General features: G+C 37.4%; 1 protein-coding gene across 1 annotated transcript in view; it reads right to left on the bottom strand.

Annotated features, from left to right (window-relative positions):
* Positions 1-16,935, bottom strand: part of LOC136366566 (dynein axonemal heavy chain 5-like) — a 150,564-nt gene extending 133,629 nt beyond the window's left edge. Inside the window, exons 1-13 of the mRNA XM_066327725.1 lie at positions 16,773-16,935; positions 13,974-14,074; positions 12,341-12,529; positions 12,161-12,235; positions 9,649-9,735; positions 8,532-8,603; positions 7,847-7,948; positions 6,741-6,927; positions 5,865-6,030; positions 5,663-5,756; positions 4,435-4,533; positions 2,863-3,044; positions 628-747 (exon numbers count right to left, since the gene is read on the bottom strand). Coding sequence (XP_066183822.1) covers positions 628-747; positions 2,863-3,044; positions 4,435-4,533; positions 5,663-5,756; positions 5,865-6,030; positions 6,741-6,927; positions 7,847-7,948; positions 8,532-8,603; positions 9,649-9,735; positions 12,161-12,235; positions 12,341-12,529; positions 13,974-14,074; positions 16,773-16,935 — 1,637 coding nt within the window. The remainder of the gene's footprint in view (positions 1-627; positions 748-2,862; positions 3,045-4,434; positions 4,534-5,662; positions 5,757-5,864; positions 6,031-6,740; positions 6,928-7,846; positions 7,949-8,531; positions 8,604-9,648; positions 9,736-12,160; positions 12,236-12,340; positions 12,530-13,973; positions 14,075-16,772) is intronic.
* Positions 16,936-17,954: the final 1,019 nt, after the last annotated feature.

Here is a 17,954-nt window from a genome sequence, read left to right on the forward strand (position 1 = left end):
AACCCAAATACATCTACCAGAGCCATTATCAAGTTTCACACCAAAAATAAATCATACTGTAATGATTACACATCAACAACAACAAAGAATTTAACTCACTTATATAAACCAGAAAATGTCAATTAAATACATCAATTAAAAGCTTTTACCACATCTCACAGGAGTAATTCTTTCAAATAAGGTATTTGCAGGAGAAGAAAATGTGAATGGACAATACCAAGAAATGCCCCATGATTTAGGTGCCAATACAGGTAAAACACTCCTTGGTATCGTGATAGAGAGCCAGCTCAAAGGTGACTGAATTCCCTGAGAGTGTTTTCACTTATATTGATTATTCAATTTTTTTTAGGATTTCATACCATACATAAATGCTTGTATTCAATTAATAAATGCATTGATTCCCCTGAAGTCCTATTGGACATGTGCTGAATCAACAAGCGACTGGCAAAAACCTGGTTTATCCCTGAATAAAAACCAAAAACCCACCCTGCAAGATCATCTTTTGATTATAAAAGGTACTTCATTTTAACTGAATATTTAGCTTTCCTGTAAGCCAGCAAATATAATTACACTACATTTATAAATTGTACTCATCAATATGATTCAATATTGAAGTGAATTATTAACCTGATATCAATCTGCCTGTTACTTGGATTTTCCTTTAGCTCCTCCCTAATTTTCTTAAAGGATGCTTTGTACTTTTCTTTGAGGAAAATGCATTGTTGTATCCTCTTTAGCAATTCTTGCCTGAGGAAGAAAATACAGAAGACAGAGAATCATTCTAAGGTCTTCATAAGGGTAGAAATAAAACCAAAATATGCTAGTAAAATATGCAACCTTGCAAAATAAGAACACAAAACTATACACTACATGAAAAACACTCAAAATATGACAGGTTTGAGTCAAAAGGTTTTGACTTGAACCTGTTATCGAGATTGGATATTTTTATCTTGGAGTTTGTTGTCATCAATCCAAAACTTGCATGGCATAGTCCACAAAGGATGTATACCAGGTTAATGCTAAATGCTTACAGCTTGACCATTTCTCATATTCTGCACTGAGTATTACTGATAGGTTTGTTTGTTTGTTTGGGATTTTTTCTAAGCAGACAAGACTGGAAAATTGCTTTTCCACACTAAAATAAGGATGAGGGAGAATCTTGTTTCTTGAAGAAGATACACCAGGAAGAACTCGGTTCCTAAGGTCACAGATCATTACATACACAGCTGTTCAATAACCCTGAGGTACCACATGAGATACACAGATGAGGTATGGAAACGAGCCATAGGCCATTTGCCCAGAGTTCTTCCTCCACTTTGGCTTTGTCTGTCATCTTCCAAAAGATTACTAGGAATTAAAATTATAGCCAAATTTATAGGCTGAAACCATTAGGGACAAAATTTTGCAGGGATACCAGATTAAGTAAATGAGAAGAATGTCTCAGAAATAAATTCAGCTAGAATAAACAAACAAAAAAAGTATTCTAGTTTTTTATTTACATTAATTCTTTAGAATAAATATAACTAGTACTTAATTGACTACAGATAAATTCTGAAAAATTCCCTTTATCTACACCAAAATACAGCAGGAATCAAAATTGTTAGATTTACTTTTATGTCTCCTAGTCTGTTATCTCAGGGTCATTTTGAATTGGCTGGAATTTAAGCAGAGACATCCTGACTATCTGCTTTGATGAAGCTTGTAACACCTTTTCCTTTCCACGTCAATACCCTTTATCTTAACTCCAGTTAGACTACTCCAAGAGACTATTCCAATTATTAATTTTCTAGTTGACAACTTCAGATGTCATGTTCATCTTAGCTTCTCTCTTTGGTGTTGTCTCAAATTTGCCTGCTTTTCACTGTTTGAATTTTGTTCTCATGCAGCTTCAAGAAAACTATGTCTATTTTTAGAAATTATCTATTTTGTTTACATATTTCTCCACTGGGAGGAGAAAGATGATTGATGGTGATGTTCACCAATGAGGTCAAAGAGGTGCCTACCTGTGTAGCCAATCTTTGGCCTGCTTGTCAAAGTGTGTATTTATGGAGTCAGAAAAATAAAGTGAAGAGCTTTCCTGCTGACCTTTCTGCTGCCTTCTTTGTTCTTTCATGTCCCTAACAGCAACACTTTGGTTTCCCCCTTCTTTTTTTGCATTAAAATTAATTGACCTGCTCTTAACAGTATGTGTTCTTCCTATGCTACCTTCACTTGTCATCCTTCAGATACACTTGCTCTGCCATTGACATCAGCATTCACCACTCAATGCATAAGTTTATACAAACACTTCTATGCTTCCATTTATTCTGAGTGTAGCACTTGGACAAGCAGCTGTAGAGCAGCTAACTCATCCCTTCCTTGAAATGTCCCACAACACAACTGAGTAGTGGGTTTGGTCCTGATACATATTGTTCTCTTCCTCAAACTCACAGTCATGTCCAGTCATGTTCCAACAATAAAATATAAATCTTGGATGGAACTTTGCCAGTCTATCCTTGGACCTTTTTTATGAAGTATTTCAGTTCCCACTTCCATTATCTTAAGTGTGTTTTGGTTTAAAAAAATCCATGTGGACAATATATCGAGTGTTGTGTACTATTACACAGTTTCCAATAACAGTTTTTTTCAAAACACATATTAAATTCATTTTTGCAGAGTACTTAATTCTACAAACATTCCTAATTAAGAATTCACTCTTAATTCTAGAATTAATAGTTACCAGCTTAAAATTAACATAGGAATCAGTGACAAGTAGGAGGACAAAGGGCTACTTAAATGTGCCTGTTAATAATCTTGATGATTAATCTGCAATTTTACTTCTAAAGTCAACAACAGAAGACGAAATTATTAAAATTCTATCACCTGTCCAGGTCCCAGATTTTTGAAACACCTTCACATAGATAGGTCTTGCATGTGTTAATCATTTGATTGGTGATTTTAAGAAACAGGGACGTCATGTGCTCTGATGTGTTGTAGTATGGTGATGTACAGTAGATCATACAGACAGTGTGGATTAAACTAGGAATGTGCTCCATCACTGTTACCTAGAACAGGAAAAAAAAAAAAAAAAAAAAAAAGAGAGAGAGAAAGACTGAAATCTGAATTTCCTGAAATTTAACACAATGAAAATTGGGACAGCTCTGGGAATATGTTTATCAGTGGACAAACATCTTTTTGTGGTTTTGTCATTACAAAATGGACCATCCAATTCACCAGTGGGGACCTATCATACCTTGACCAAGACAAAAATCATGGAAAAAGGGCAAAGAATAAATCACAGACTGGGATTTTCCACAGGAGGACCAGATGCTCTATTCTGCTTGGTCATGGCCTCCAGCATAAGAAGGTGCTGTAACTGGTGTAAGGTGCTCTGCTTTGCAGCGGAACATGCTACCTGAGGAAAAGAGGTCATACCCTGCTGGAAAAGAGTCGGATTTATGTAGGAAGGACAACAAGAAAGTTGGCTTTTGGTCATTTTGCCTAGATCTGTACAGAAGAGAAATCAAGAAGAGGAAGGCCAGGCAATAATAATCTCACTTTTACTGGACACTGAACTATAGAGTTTTCTGTCCCACAGAAATATTTCAGAGAAATGCATGCAAGCCTGGTACACTGAGAACCCAGAACAAGCGATTGGTCTACAGATACATTGAGAACCCAAAACAATAGACTGGTCTAGAAAAGGAAAAAAAAAAAATATGGTATCTAAAAGTCAAGTCCAATATGGCAGAACAGTGAGTATTTGCAAAAGAAATGCAGTGTAAAATAGCAGGATGGATTCAAAGAGATCAAGCTTTGAAAATATTATTTAGAAAAATTGTTACCAGCTGGATTATATGTAAATGTTCTGAACTATGCAAGCTTAAACAATTTTGTCTGATATCTGTATAGCCAAAATTCACGTTTTCACTTTAAAAAATGAACTCTGAGACCCACATGGTTATGAAAATAAGTTTTATCAACCAGGATGACAGTGCTATCTACAAGAGAAACAGCTTTAACCTGTAAAATAAGTGGAAGCTGACCAATTTCAGCTCAACCAAAGTTTAAGATCATTTTACGACTTTCACAATAAAACAATTCCAAGTAATTCCTAACTAAAGCATGCAGACAGAAGAGCTGCCATACGTGAGACTTAAGCTCACAAAGGCCATTCAACTCATTATTGGATTAAGAAAAACATAATCTGATGCTTAGTTTTTTCATACCCTTCAATTATCTTCTGGAATGATAACTACTTTAATAAAAAAGGTATTATTATCTCTGGTTAATTCAAAATCAGTGACCTCAATTCATTGAGGCCTAAGGAGTTAAGCTGTCCACGAATAAGTAAGTAAAATAGTTAAATATTAAAAGGAAAAATAGCTTTCTACAGGAACCAATGTCCTTCCTTTCTTTTCTGAATTTCACATTAAATGCCTTTACAGTACTTACAGGTGAACCATTGGCAAGTGGACCAAAAAATTTATCCAATGTATATAAATATCTCACGTTGTCTTTAGCTTCATTTGCAGCAATTGTTATACTACCATCCTGAAGGTATGAGAAAAAAGGAAAGGAGTAGAATTATTACTGTGAAAATTTTCTGAACAGGTTCTTTCGCTTTTATAGCACACAAAGCTGTGATTAAATCTTGCAAACACTTTCCTACAGAAGTGTTTTCAAATGTGCTATTTATTTTTCTCATAAGAAATAACTGCTTTTACGTGCAAAAATTGGTAAGATCTTCTAAGGTCAGCAACATTTTAGATGTGGTTTAAAGGAAGTCCTTACTTAGACCTCCACATCCTCGTGGATCCAACTTTGATTTTAGAATGGTTTCAGCACAGGACCCATCTCACAGAACTTAGACAAGATCCCTGAAATGTTACCAGGGCGCTTCCCAACATTGTTTAATAAACACTTGTTAGAGACAATGAGTTCACAACTAATGCCTGTATATCTGTATGCTCATGTTAGGTGGAACTGTCCACTACTTATGGGGCTAGTTCATAGGAAGAAGGAAATCTAATTCATCATCCTTAGCTTTTACTGTCTCTGTACAGACACTTTCATCCAAATTCCATTTATCATAAAAGTCTGCAAATATGGTAATCACAAAATCAAAAACTTTTCCTGGCCTATTCTTAAAACAGTACAATACTTTCTTCAGCAATAGAAGACCTACACTCTGGGGGTGGGGGTCTCATTGACTGTATATGATCTACAGCTTATTTTCTGGCTTGCCCACAATTCTGCCTGATGAGTTTACATTACAGATATCCACTTACATGAATTTGCAGTTATGCCACTGAAGCCCACTCTCAACAATTCTAAAAGCATTATGATGGACTTTCAGATTTCTGCAGTTAGTCTGCACAGGGCTCGGCTTGTCAGAGACAGAAAAATGTTGTATTGCTGCACTGCTTTACTTTTGTACAACCTTTTCACCTATAATGTTATTAAAAGATACATTGCCAAAGCACTGACTTCTTCTCAAGCTATCTATTTAATTTCAGAATCATTGATGCTGTGTGTTCCAAAAAATGGATAATATAACGCAGTGTAAAATCAGCATAAACACTCAAATTTATTCTTCTGTTTAGCATTGTGTTCAGTTCTACATATATTACAAATACAGTACTGTAATAATATAAAATTCTAATTAGAAAGTAGTAATTACCAGTTCCTTCCACTGTTTTAATGTCTTTGATCTTGCTGCCTGAAGAATGCTTATAATTTTCTTTACTCTTGAACTCTTGATCTCATCTAAAAGGCTTTGAAGTAAGAAACATATTTAATTCTCTCTGGAACAAAAGTTTACACTTATTTTTTTAAAAATCCCCTTTTTTAAGACTCTGTGAGAAATAAGGCAGGGATTTCACCTGTTAAATGATGACATTCTTGACTTCCAGTGCTCCAGCTCTGCAGATGGACCAACATCATCAGCTTCCCTTCTAATTTGTTCACTCTCCACTAAAACTTGTCTAATCTGTTTGGTCCAAATCATGACCACTTCTTCAAGTTTCTCAATGAGCTCTGCATTAGTGCCTTCAAAACCATAGAATTGGACAGTTTTATAAGCACCAAGAAATAAATACAGAAATTTAAACTACAGAAGTGAAGTGTTCTTGCCAAACGTAATCTGAGACTATGTAAACTCTGTATATTTGAATCACCGACCAGCAGGAAAAGATTAAGACTGCAACAACAAGATGCACACAAATAATACTTGTGTCTACCTAATCTGTTACTATTGCATATCCTTTACAATAGAAACAGAAATACAGTGAGTTCATAAGAAATGGTTGACAGCTGTTATTGAAAGACATGCAACTACTCTTCTTCTTACAAAAACATTTATGTAAATGAACATTTTTAAATAAATATAGGTGTTTTTATTCATGGAGTCAGACAACATTGCACAGGATTTTCCCAGTATCAAAGAAAGTGAATAGTACATACTCTAGTATATGGATTCACTCAGCAGCTACTTGGCCAGCAAGGTAGGAGGGATGCAGACAGCTGCTTGCATGATATATCAAGCAACTACCTAATTCTTTAGGATCTATGAACTAAAGTATGGGCAAATAATTGATGGTCCCATAATTAAACAATCGCAAACCTGGCAAGTGTAAGCAGAAAAATGTATACAGGACAGAGAAGATGAATTAACTCTTCAAAGTAAATTTTTACTAATGACATAACATTCATTTTATAAACAGCATCATTGTGTTTGCTTTAGTGTAGGAATTACTCACCTGCAGTTATGTAGTCAGATGGGTTCTGCAAGCTTCTGACATAAATATCAATATCTACTTTCGTGAGCTGAATTTTATCTTCTATATTCTGTCTAGATGATGACAAAGTACTCACAAATTTATCCACTGCATACAGAAATTCTTGTATCTGGCTGTTCTTCAAGCCTTCTTTCACAGCTCCCCAGTTCTGATTATTTTATGATTTACGCAAAAAACAAAAAAGTGAGGGTCACGCTTCCTTTTGGTTTTTGACCACAAAAGGTATTTTTCATTAAAAAAGTATTTCTTATTCATGGCAGTATATAAAGATTTATCAACATGCCCTCCCTTTGAAATATACTCATTGATATTTTAAAGTGTGCACTGATTTAACTATTCTGTTAGACAAGAAGAGACAAATAACCAAGAGGGTCTAAGAAATAAAACTGTCTGACTTCACTCTAACTTGACTCTGAAGTCAGCTGTCACTGATTTCACATTGGATTATATTTTGTTTAGTTTTATTTTTCTCCTTCTAAACAAAAAGACAGACTCTAATCTCCCTTTCTGCTCCTGGGGAGAGAAAAATGACAGTGTATGGTAGCAGCACACACCATTATTCTCAGCAGACAGTGAGCTTCTTTGTATTTGCTACCTCTGAACGTGTGCTTCCAGAGGCAACTGAACAAACTGTGATGCTTTACGAGTACCACAGAACAAGGACAACTCAAAAGAAGCTGGATATAACACTGTTCTTGCTGTCCATGCTCCAGAACAGTCACGGACTGATCCCTTGTGCTGCCAAAATGACTTGACACTTCCTTCAATCCAAGTTTAATCTAGTTTTCATAAAGTCATCACAGCTTTACCTTGGTATGGTTGCTGTGTTATATTCTCCTTTGTCATAATAAATAAAGTTGGCACTATTGCTTGAAAATAAAGGGTACTGACATGAATTTCAAAGATTTGTATATATACAAATTGCATGACTCTCATAAAGGCCTGTATTAGATCTTTCTCTTCTTCTATCCTCTGTTTCAGGTCCAACAGATGGACAAGCAGAACTGCAGCAGCAGCATTCCTTACTTCAACATGCTCTTGAGAAAAAAGGTGGATTTTTTGATTACCTGTTGAGATTTAAGTGTCGGTATCATGATCTGGGACAAAAAGAACTCCAGGCCCTGAAGGATATTTCCATCAGTACAATCAAACATGCCAAAATTCACCTCCTTTGGGAAGAAACAAAAACTAGCACAATGCATGTCGACTTCTGCAACATTATACCACTTGAATGAAATTTAGATAGGTACAGAAACATTCACAGTCCATAACTATATGAAGTACACATGAGTATCTCTGAAAGTCAGAAAAGACTGTTACAGTACATTTTTACACACAACAAACTATGAGATGCTGGAAAACCTTCTGTTAGTTTCAAGAATGATCTTTCTTTTAAAGGTCTAAAAGATAGAGTTTATGTGCAGCATTTCAAGAATTTAGGTTCATTACTTAAAATAAAATCTTCTGGTTTAGGTCTTTATTCCCTGTTGTCATTAAAGTGTATATTTTAATGACTAATTAATAATTATTTTTTAAATTAAAAACTTGGGATTTAATAATACTGAAGTAGCTAATTTATAAATTATAAAATTTCACTTTATCATAAATACTTACTCTTATGAAAAAGAACTTTTGTTAATTAGACAACTAGAGATTTTCATGAAAGCATTCCCTATTATTTTCTGACTCCAGTTGCATAAATAAAGGTCTGACAAAATATGAACATGTGAATACTGTATATTTTGCTCTGACCTGAGAGACATTTGATGCAGTTACAACTTCATCTGATGTTCTTAGGAAAAATGCACATGTTCCTGTAAAGTCCTGTAAATAGCACCAAATGCATACAGTTAAAAAGAGTATATGTATACGGCAAAAGTAAAATTTAAGTAAAATTTACTTTAAAATTTACCTACCCTAAAAATGCACTGAAAACAAGACCGAAAAAAAATCAATTATTCAAAAAGATAGTGAAATTGTTTGCACGATATTTGAAAATCTGTCCTTCTCAAATCAGATGCTGTTTTTTCCCAGTCTGACACAAGAATGTCAAAAATGCCCTTTTGGACAGACTGGTCCAGTGTTGCACCTCTACTAAAAAAATGCAGTTCAGGGAGAGCTTGTGAGCTAGGCTATTTCCTGTATATGATGCTTATTTTATCTATTTATCCATTAGACCTAATAACAAATCTAATTACAACTCAATTGCAACAAATTTGAAAAGCCATTCTAGTTGGCCGAATTGACAGAGGAATGAACCTCACTGAAAGCAAGAATTCTTCTACTATGTCCTTCCTGGCATTACAATGTTAACATAAACTCTTTGGGACTGACAAGAAACAACAAAAATGAAAACCAAAGCATCACCAGGCCTTATTCAAAGACTATTGTATATGAAGAGCCAATTTCCACCATAAGAGATGGAAAAAACCAAAATTAATCAAAAAATCTTAATGACAACTCTGAATATGCTGTTGACTAATGCTTATGTATTACAGGGAGGAGTTTATTATAAGAATGTGAATGGATGAAAGGATTTATTAAAAGTTTGGGGTTTTTTTTCAGTAATGAAAGCGCATCGAATATCACTGAAGAACTGCACTTTTAAATTAGAAGTGCACAAGTCCTGGGAAATACTTAATGTGCAGTCATTTAAAAAATGTTAGGATCTGCAATTTTTTAACAAGGATTTATTTGCCCTGAAATTTACTGAAAGAAATGCTGGGAGACCCTGCATTATGAGAACAGATAATAAGTACTTAAATGTGTATCCAAGAATTACAAAAAATTGTATAACACTGCAGAAATGCTATGCTTTTTCAATATTTTACTTTTTAAATGTCATCTAATGATTTTTTTTCAACCATACCTCAGTGGAACCCATGGTAATAAATAACTTCTTCTGAGACAAATTGTTTGTTGACCCATCTGGCCTCAATGATGCATTCGACTTTTGCTAGCAATTGAATTATAAATAAGAGGTTAACAAAATAAAAACTGTATCATACAAACACTTCATCTATTTGAATATTTGTATTATACCTTAGTCTGTTCTGATTCAGTTTGTAATTCCCAGATAGAAATCATGAGGTTTGCATTCTCAGGAGAATAAGCTCTTCCTGAATCCCAGTCAACAGTTTCACAGCCACATTCTTTCAGAAAAAAAACAAACCAAACTAAAAAAATTTCAAAATATCCCAACCAGAAAAAAAAAAAACCCCTCCAAACCAAAACCAAGAACAAACAAACAAAAAACAAAACAACAACCAAACAAAACAAACCAACCACCAGAAGAAGGGGGAGAAAGTCTCAGAAAAGATAACAAAATTAATTCAGAAGTGATTCCTAGTGAAACTTCCTCTATGAAAACAAACTGAATGTGTCACAGAAAGAATCATACACTTGTGGTCTGCAAAGTCCTAATGTAACTGTGAATGGGACTCACAAGCAATGTCATGAGCTAGATCCTGCCAACAACGCAAAGAAATTTAGCCTTCTGCCCATTTCTTGAACCAGATATCAGAGAAAAACTTTGTCTCTGGGAAGTCTTGCTGCTGTTGGCCCCCCTCCAACTGAGATGCATCTTTAACCTCTTTTCTTCTCTTCGAAGCAACAAAAAAGCTTAAACCTAATAAAGACCTGCTTCCCTCTCATTATGTGTCATGTATTTTCAAAAATAATCTGTTGAAACTTGGAAGAATGTGACAGAAAATAATGTGGGAGAAGCTTGCAGGTATATTTCTCTTTAAAGTTGAGAGACTTCTTCCTAGAAAGTGAAGTGTTCAGCTTCTGCTAGACTAAACATGTGATATGTGATACACAGGGGTGTCTCCTCACTTCCACCCCAAATCAGCATCTGCTGAGCCCTACATGTGGTTTCAAGTGACCATCATGCACCTAAGATGGTGAAAAAGCAGCAAAGAAAGGATGTTTGATAAATCTTGGTAAGGACATGCCTCCTAGTCAGGCCAATTGTCTGCCCTTCTCAGTATTTTGTCACCAAGAACAGGGCAAGCATATCTATACTGCCCTTGAGTAAACTCCAATTGTCCAATGTGCTTGAAATCAAATTGTTGACAGAACAGTCAAATTAATGAGACCTCTTTACTCATCAGAATGTGGTGGAAGATGCTAGAGATGGCAATCATGCTTTCCATCAGAAAGATTTTTATGCTATGATGCTTCTGAAACAGAACTCTGATAAATTAATTTTTTTATGGTCAAAAGGGTCAAATAAAACAAAATTAAATGCAGCAATGAAATGTTTCATTTAACCCAGACTGGGCATTTATTTCTGATTTGTCAGTTAAGGAAAACAATGGCCAGATTTTTTGTTTCATCTTGATTTAAGTCAGAGAAGATGACATTTATCCCAGAAATATGCATGGCTAGTCCCAATGAAACTAAAAACTGATTAAAATATTTTGACAGCAGAGCTCATTCAGTGCTTTGCAAAATCTCTCAGCAATTCCAGTAACACTCAAAAGTTCTTTTAATTTATTTAGGTTATAATGATTCTGCAATTCATTCTGCATTTAATTGAGGATCAAGAATTATCAATCAGTTTTTTCTCCTCAACGAGTCCAAAATACCACCAGAGGGTGAATTAGCTCTCCTACCACGGCTCCTCACTGGCGTAATTTGAAAGCACTGATGACAGACTTCTGCAGTTCTGGAAGCCCACAACAGTTGTGTTAGACAATGTCAAGGTCACTTGGCACCTTATGATACCACACACTCAGTGGAGGCTGAAAAAATTATTTCGTTCTTTATGCAGAGGCTTCTCATTCTCAAAACTTAAAGGGAGAAAAATACAACTTAGGGACCACAACTGTCTTATTTCTAGTCACAGTTTTCCAAGCTTATTTTCTGTGGAATGGGTCAGACCTGAACATGATGTCACCTTAATTTAGAAAGAAATTGCATCATTTTCAACCCTCTTGAATGAGTGCTTTCCAGCAACTTGAAAGAGTTGGTGCAGCTCAAACTGAAACAAAATAAACTGGTTCTTATACAGACAGCTCCCCCATTCCTGTAATACTTATACTAGCCAATATATTATTTTAAACTCTGAATATCATGAACACTTTGTCTCAATTAGCTCTATTCCTTTTGAAATCTGAATTTTTACTCTAATCGGCCATTTCTAAGTTTTCTTCTGTGGAAACAAGAATAGTATCAAACTACGCCACAAGGCATGCTCCTTGTGAACCAAGATGGAAGAATTTAAACAGTGAGGTCCAAGTTCTTTCCACCCTGGCACAATTAGCAAAAGAAAACCAAACTCAAATAAGATTTTTTGAATTTTGCAACAGTCATGAGATTTTTTTTTTTTTACAAAATGCAATTTTGTTTTTGCAGAAGCAATAGCAGAAACATACCTGCGATACATCTTGGTAAAAGAAGAGCAACTTTTTAAGTCCACTAGGGGCAAAGAATTGTTCTATTAGTTGAAACTAAAAAAAAACCAAATAAATACAATTCTAGTTAATTGTGAGATAGTTTCAAAACACTGAAAATTTTGGAAATATTTATTGTAATAACAATTTAATAATATTTACCTTGTCATCAGAAATAATAATCTCCTCCACTTGCTGCTCACTTAAGTCTATTCCATCTGCTAATCTTGATATCAAATACCTGTGTCTTCCATCTATCTGAGATCTTCTCTCCTCTTTGGTTACTTTGGTTTGCTTGGCTAGTTCTTTTCTGCTTTCACTGGAAAGGACTATGCTTTTCCTAACAGTGGACTGCAAAATAGAAGTTTGTTATAGAGAGATTATTTTTCCAAACTTAAGGTTTTAATTTATATTGTTGATCTTTAATCAACCACTTCAAGCAAGAACATGAAAAAATTACATGTACAGGGAAAAGATCAGTAATAATTAACTTGCTAGGCCAGAATTATTTCTCAGTACAAAGCTGCCATGTAAACTAAGTGTGTGAAACTCCAGGATCTCAGAAACAAATGTGGATACGTGCTAAGGTCACAATACAAATTTAGCACTATAACAGCTTTAATTCAAATCTCAGCTTTGTGAATCCAGGTTCCAAACTTCTATATGTCCATATTCCAGACTTGGGATCTATCTCCATACTGCCAGCATTTTAATATATAGTATCAAATTACTATCCTAAAGGAAATAAATAAACCAAATCACTATAAAATCAGTTACCACAGGAATAAATATACAATTGATCATTAACAGACAGATCATATACAGGTAGCAGCACAATTATAAAGCAGGAGATTTATGTAACAAAAGGATTTTTCAAAATCTTCCTATCAGAGTGAACAAGACTGAAAATAGATATGGTGACTAACATTTTTAAGTCAACAGAAAATCTTCAGAAGCTAGATGGAAAACTAAAGATTTAGGTAAATAAGTAACCACACCTCTACATACAGCTCCCACTGATATAAGTATCTGGGGTTTGGAAATGTCTGAAGTGTCTCTGTACCTTACAGTTTTTACTGGAGAGAAAAAAAAAGATAGATTACATCCCTTCCCAGTACTCCACACTAATTGGAATTATAATTAATCAATCCTACTCTTGGATTAAAAAACAAAAAAGCTGGCCAACTTCCACCTTTGCTTCCTACCATTTGGTCTTACCCCAGACTCTGAATAGATACTTTCCATCCACTCTTGCCTCTACCTGCACCTCTTAGAGACCAGGATACAGAGACAATGTCTGAATGCCTGTAGTTGTTGGTCAGTACCCTTCCAATATCTCCAAAAGCTAATTGTGATTCACCATGTAGTTCCCAACTCATCTATGTCAGTCTTTTATCATCATTGGTTTCCATGTCAACAACTGGATCTCTTATTGTGCATATGCCCCTTCCCTGATCCAGTATGACCTTATTCAAGTACTCTCAAACAACATTATTTTTCATCATGGCTAAGAAGGGTATTAATCAGTGGATGTTTAAAAAAATACATCAAAGAACCCAAAATCCCAGCAATGCACACTGTGAGCACAGAAAGTCTGTGACACTTTACTGTAGACACATTTGAGGGTTCACTGTACCTGTTTCCTTGCAATTAACAGAGACTGAAGGAACTTGGCATGCTTCAGAATTAAGACAAGCTTTTGTCAGTGTAGACTTAAAGAAAAGTCTGTATAGAAGAACATTTAGCGGACAAAAGGTAGTAGAGTCACCACCTGGTTTAGAACAAAAACACTTGCCGGAAGAACAGTAGTCAAAGACGATCCTGTGACAGCAGATCCTAGCTCGGTACTCCTTGTCTGCAGGGTTTCTCCATGTCTATGATATTTGCTTTCTGTCTCTAAGTTAAAAGAAGTTACAAGTTCTAATTATTCAAGTACAACAAAATGCATTTACAAGAACTGCAGTGTTGTGTCTTCATACTTGCTAGCTAACCTCTTCTCACACTGGGGAAAATGAGATTTTTTTTTTCTCAAAAAATGATATTTACATCCCATCATTGGCAGCAAATAGGATCCCCAGCGGAGCATGCAGTAATGTTTATGAGCAATTCACCAAACCTCCATAAATTACTGTTTGATCTATTTTATATAAATAATCAGATTGTGACTAAAACTAGAATTCTAATAGCACTGATTTCCATACAAATTTTCTATCAAATTGTATCTCTTTTCACCTGATTAATATGTATTATATACAGAACCACAGAATGGTTGAGATTGGAAGGGATACTGCCCAAGCAGGGTTACTTAGAGCCAATTGCTCGGGACTGTTCCCATGTGGCTTTTGAGTATCTCCATGGATGGAGACTTCATAACCTCCCTGGGCACTCTGTGCCAGTGCTCAGTCACCCTCACAGTGTTTCCTGATGTCCAGAGAAAACCTCTTGTGTTTCAGTTTCCACCATTGCCTCTGATCCCATCACTGGACACCATGGAGAAGAGCCTGACTCCCTCTTCTTTATGCCTTCCCTTCAGGCATTGACATGTGTAGAGAAGATCCCACTCAGACCCAGTTCTTACCCTTTCCTCATAAGAGAAGTGCTCTACTGGCTTCATCATTTTCATGGCCCTCCACTGGACTATTTCCAGTATATTCAGGTCTCTCTTGTGCTGGGAGGCCAAAAACCGGACACCCTACTCCAGCTGAGGCCTTGCCAGTGCTGAATGGAGAGGATGGATCATCCCCCTTAACCTGCTGGCAATAGTCCTCATCCACCCCATGGTGTCATCAGCCTCCTTTGCCACAAGAGCCATTCTTGGCTCATGTTCCACTTGCTGTCCACCGGCAGTCCCAGGTTCTTTCCTGCTAATCTGTTTTCCAGCTGCTTAGCCCTCAGCTAGTATTATTGCACGGATTTGTTCATCCCCAGGCGCAGGAATTTTCTGCAGCCTCTCAAGGTTCCTCTGGGTGGCAGCACAACCCTCTGGTGTATTGGCCAACCTTCCCTTTTGTGTGTTATCAGCAACTTTGCTGAGGGTACCCTCTGCCCCATCATCCAGACCATTAATGGAGATGTGGAACAGGACTGGACCCCGAACTGACCCCTGGAGTACACTGCTACCTTCTGGGCTCCAGCCAGACTTTGTGCTGCTGATCACCACCCTTTGAGCTTCCATCTCTCTTTCTCACTTCAATAGTTTTTCCATGAGGATCTTACAGGCACACGGGGAAATCTGAATTTGACTGCTCATCAGCGGTACTTTGTTACCCAGGAACAATCTGGCATAGAGAGCAAGAAGGTCCAACCTCAGAAAGGGTAAAGCTGGCTGGAAGCAGGAATACCAGAGGAAGAACAATTCCTTGTAAGGGTGTATTGTTTCCCTCGGTGATAAGAAACAGCCACAGCTTTGTCTTGAAGCTATCCTGGAATGCCTGGCTCAGAATCTACCTTTGGGCAGCAGAGCTGGTGCTGAGCAATGGACCCAAGGCTGGGCTGAGGTGCTCCATACTGATACAGGACTGTGCTGGTGCAAGCGTATGTAAGGAATTACTTCAAGAAGCACCTTTGCAGACTTCCTGTACAATCAGTTATGGTTTTAAGACAGTCCAATACATTGTTTATTATTTTTTTATAAATATTTCAGCACAAATGTGTGTTTAACCCGCCTCAAGGGGAACAATAAAAAGTTTTCAACAGGAGAATGTAAAAAGCCTTACTGAAGAAAAGGCAGACCATAATCACTGCATTCCCCTCACCTACCAAACCAATCATTTCCTTGCTAAAGGAAATGAGGATGATCACACATTTCTTCCCTTGCTGAATACATGCTGATTATTCCCAGTCACCTTCTTGTTCTTCACATGCCTGGAAATGGTATCTGGAATTAGCTGCTCCACCACCTTCCCAGGAACTGAGGTGATGCAACTAGAATTTAGTTCTCTTTTTTTCCCCTTCTTGAAGGCACAAGTGGCATTAGCTTTCCCCCAGGCCTCACACCCCTCTCCTTGTTGCCATGAATATTTATTCATTCAGTAGTCGCTAAAGTGATCCTCTTCCACAAGGTCAGTGAACACATAAACATAGTGGACATAGGTAAGGGATGCACTCTCAGGCACAGAGGGAGCTGGCTATGTTCAATAACCTTTGAACTAACTAATTTAAATCTATTACCATCTTAAAATATTCCAGAAAAATGATACCACTTTATGTGTCATACTGTAAAGTACGCTATATTATGAAGCACTACTTATTTTAATTCCAGAAAAATTGTTTGAATCATGTTAGTATAATTCAACACTAGGAAATCTGCTGTCATATCAGAGTTGCACTGTGGATGACCCTTCAAACAAATAAATAAATAAATAAATAAACATATATGCATGTGTTTATTTATGTGTACATATTTATTTATAAAGCTGAAAGCTGCACATTCAGCACATACAGTCCCTACACTGGCAGATTCAGAATAGCACCTACCTGCCCAGTGTATACATAAACTTAAACACTCTACTTAATAATTGGTTTCTCATTTTGTTCCTGGATTTTTTTTCCCCATACAAAGCTGACATGAAGTATTTATTATTTTTTCCCTTACCTTTTCTTATAGCAATGAGAGGTGGACAGAGATCAATATGAGGTTTAGAAGAAGGTTGTGTTGCTCTCAGTTGCTCTGATTCCTGCTGTGCAGAGTGACCATGAGAGGAACTGGGGGGCTTGTCTCGTCCCAACTCGGTTTCACCTCCCACAGTCTCCTCCATCTGCACCACCACACAAAATTCAACCTAAATCAACAATACAGAAAATGACTACACAGTGTAACATTGTAATTAAGACGCCTTCAGTGTTTTTATCCCTGTTACAGCATCAATATGATAGACCAGCAAGGAAAGGGGCGGGGGGAACACATCTACTTTCAGTCGGTGATTTAAAAAGAGAAGACCTAAGCAGTTTTGGAAATGATAAAAGCTTCTTTAAGGGTGCCTGTTACCAAAACTTTATTTCTAGTTGCCTAACTATACTTTCTCTCCATCCAGAGTGCCATCGCAGGTGGGAACTCACGCGTTGGGGGGCAGCTCAAGCTCCTCCTGAAGCTCCTGCAGGCGCAGGTCCCGCTGCGGAGTGCGGGCACGGAGCGCCGGCTGCGGCATCCGCTGGATCCCGAGCAGGTTTTGTCGCCTGCGGTCTCCCTGGGCACTGGGAGCTGCTCCAGCTGCTATGGCAACCCCGACACAAACCCAGCGAGCAGCCCAGCCCCCACGAGGCGCCTCGCCTGTCCGCATTCCCCACGGGATACTGCAATCCCGTGCTAATTTCTTAACTGCCTGTCTTTGAAAAAGCACCGCAGTTTTTTCTCTTATGTATGAATTATATTAAACACTAGGCACGCAGCGTCCCCGAGCCTCAGCGGTCCTGAGGCGCTGAGCCAGGGGAGGCCGTGGTCAGCGGCATCCCGGCGGCCGCAGCACGCTCCCGGCACATCCCGGCTGGAATGGCAGCGCCCTGGGCTCGGGGCACGGCGTGAGGAGCGTCCCTTCTCCTCCGCCGGGATAAACAGTTTCTACAGGGATCTGAGGGCACCGCGTGATGTGCAGCTTATCCAGTTTATCCATTTCCAGAATCGCGGTTTCAGAATTAGGTTGAAAAAGACCTCAGAGGTCATCGAGTCCAAGAAGGTTGACCCAACACCACGGTGTCAAGCAGACCATGGCGGGGAGCCAGATCCAGTCATTTCCTGAAAGCCTCCAGAGACAGTCCCTCCACCACCTCCCTTTGGCAG

Source organism: Sylvia atricapilla, chromosome 1, assembly GCF_009819655.1.
Source record: "Sylvia atricapilla isolate bSylAtr1 chromosome 1, bSylAtr1.pri, whole genome shotgun sequence".
Taxonomy (NCBI): Eukaryota; Metazoa; Chordata; class Aves; order Passeriformes; family Sylviidae; genus Sylvia; species Sylvia atricapilla.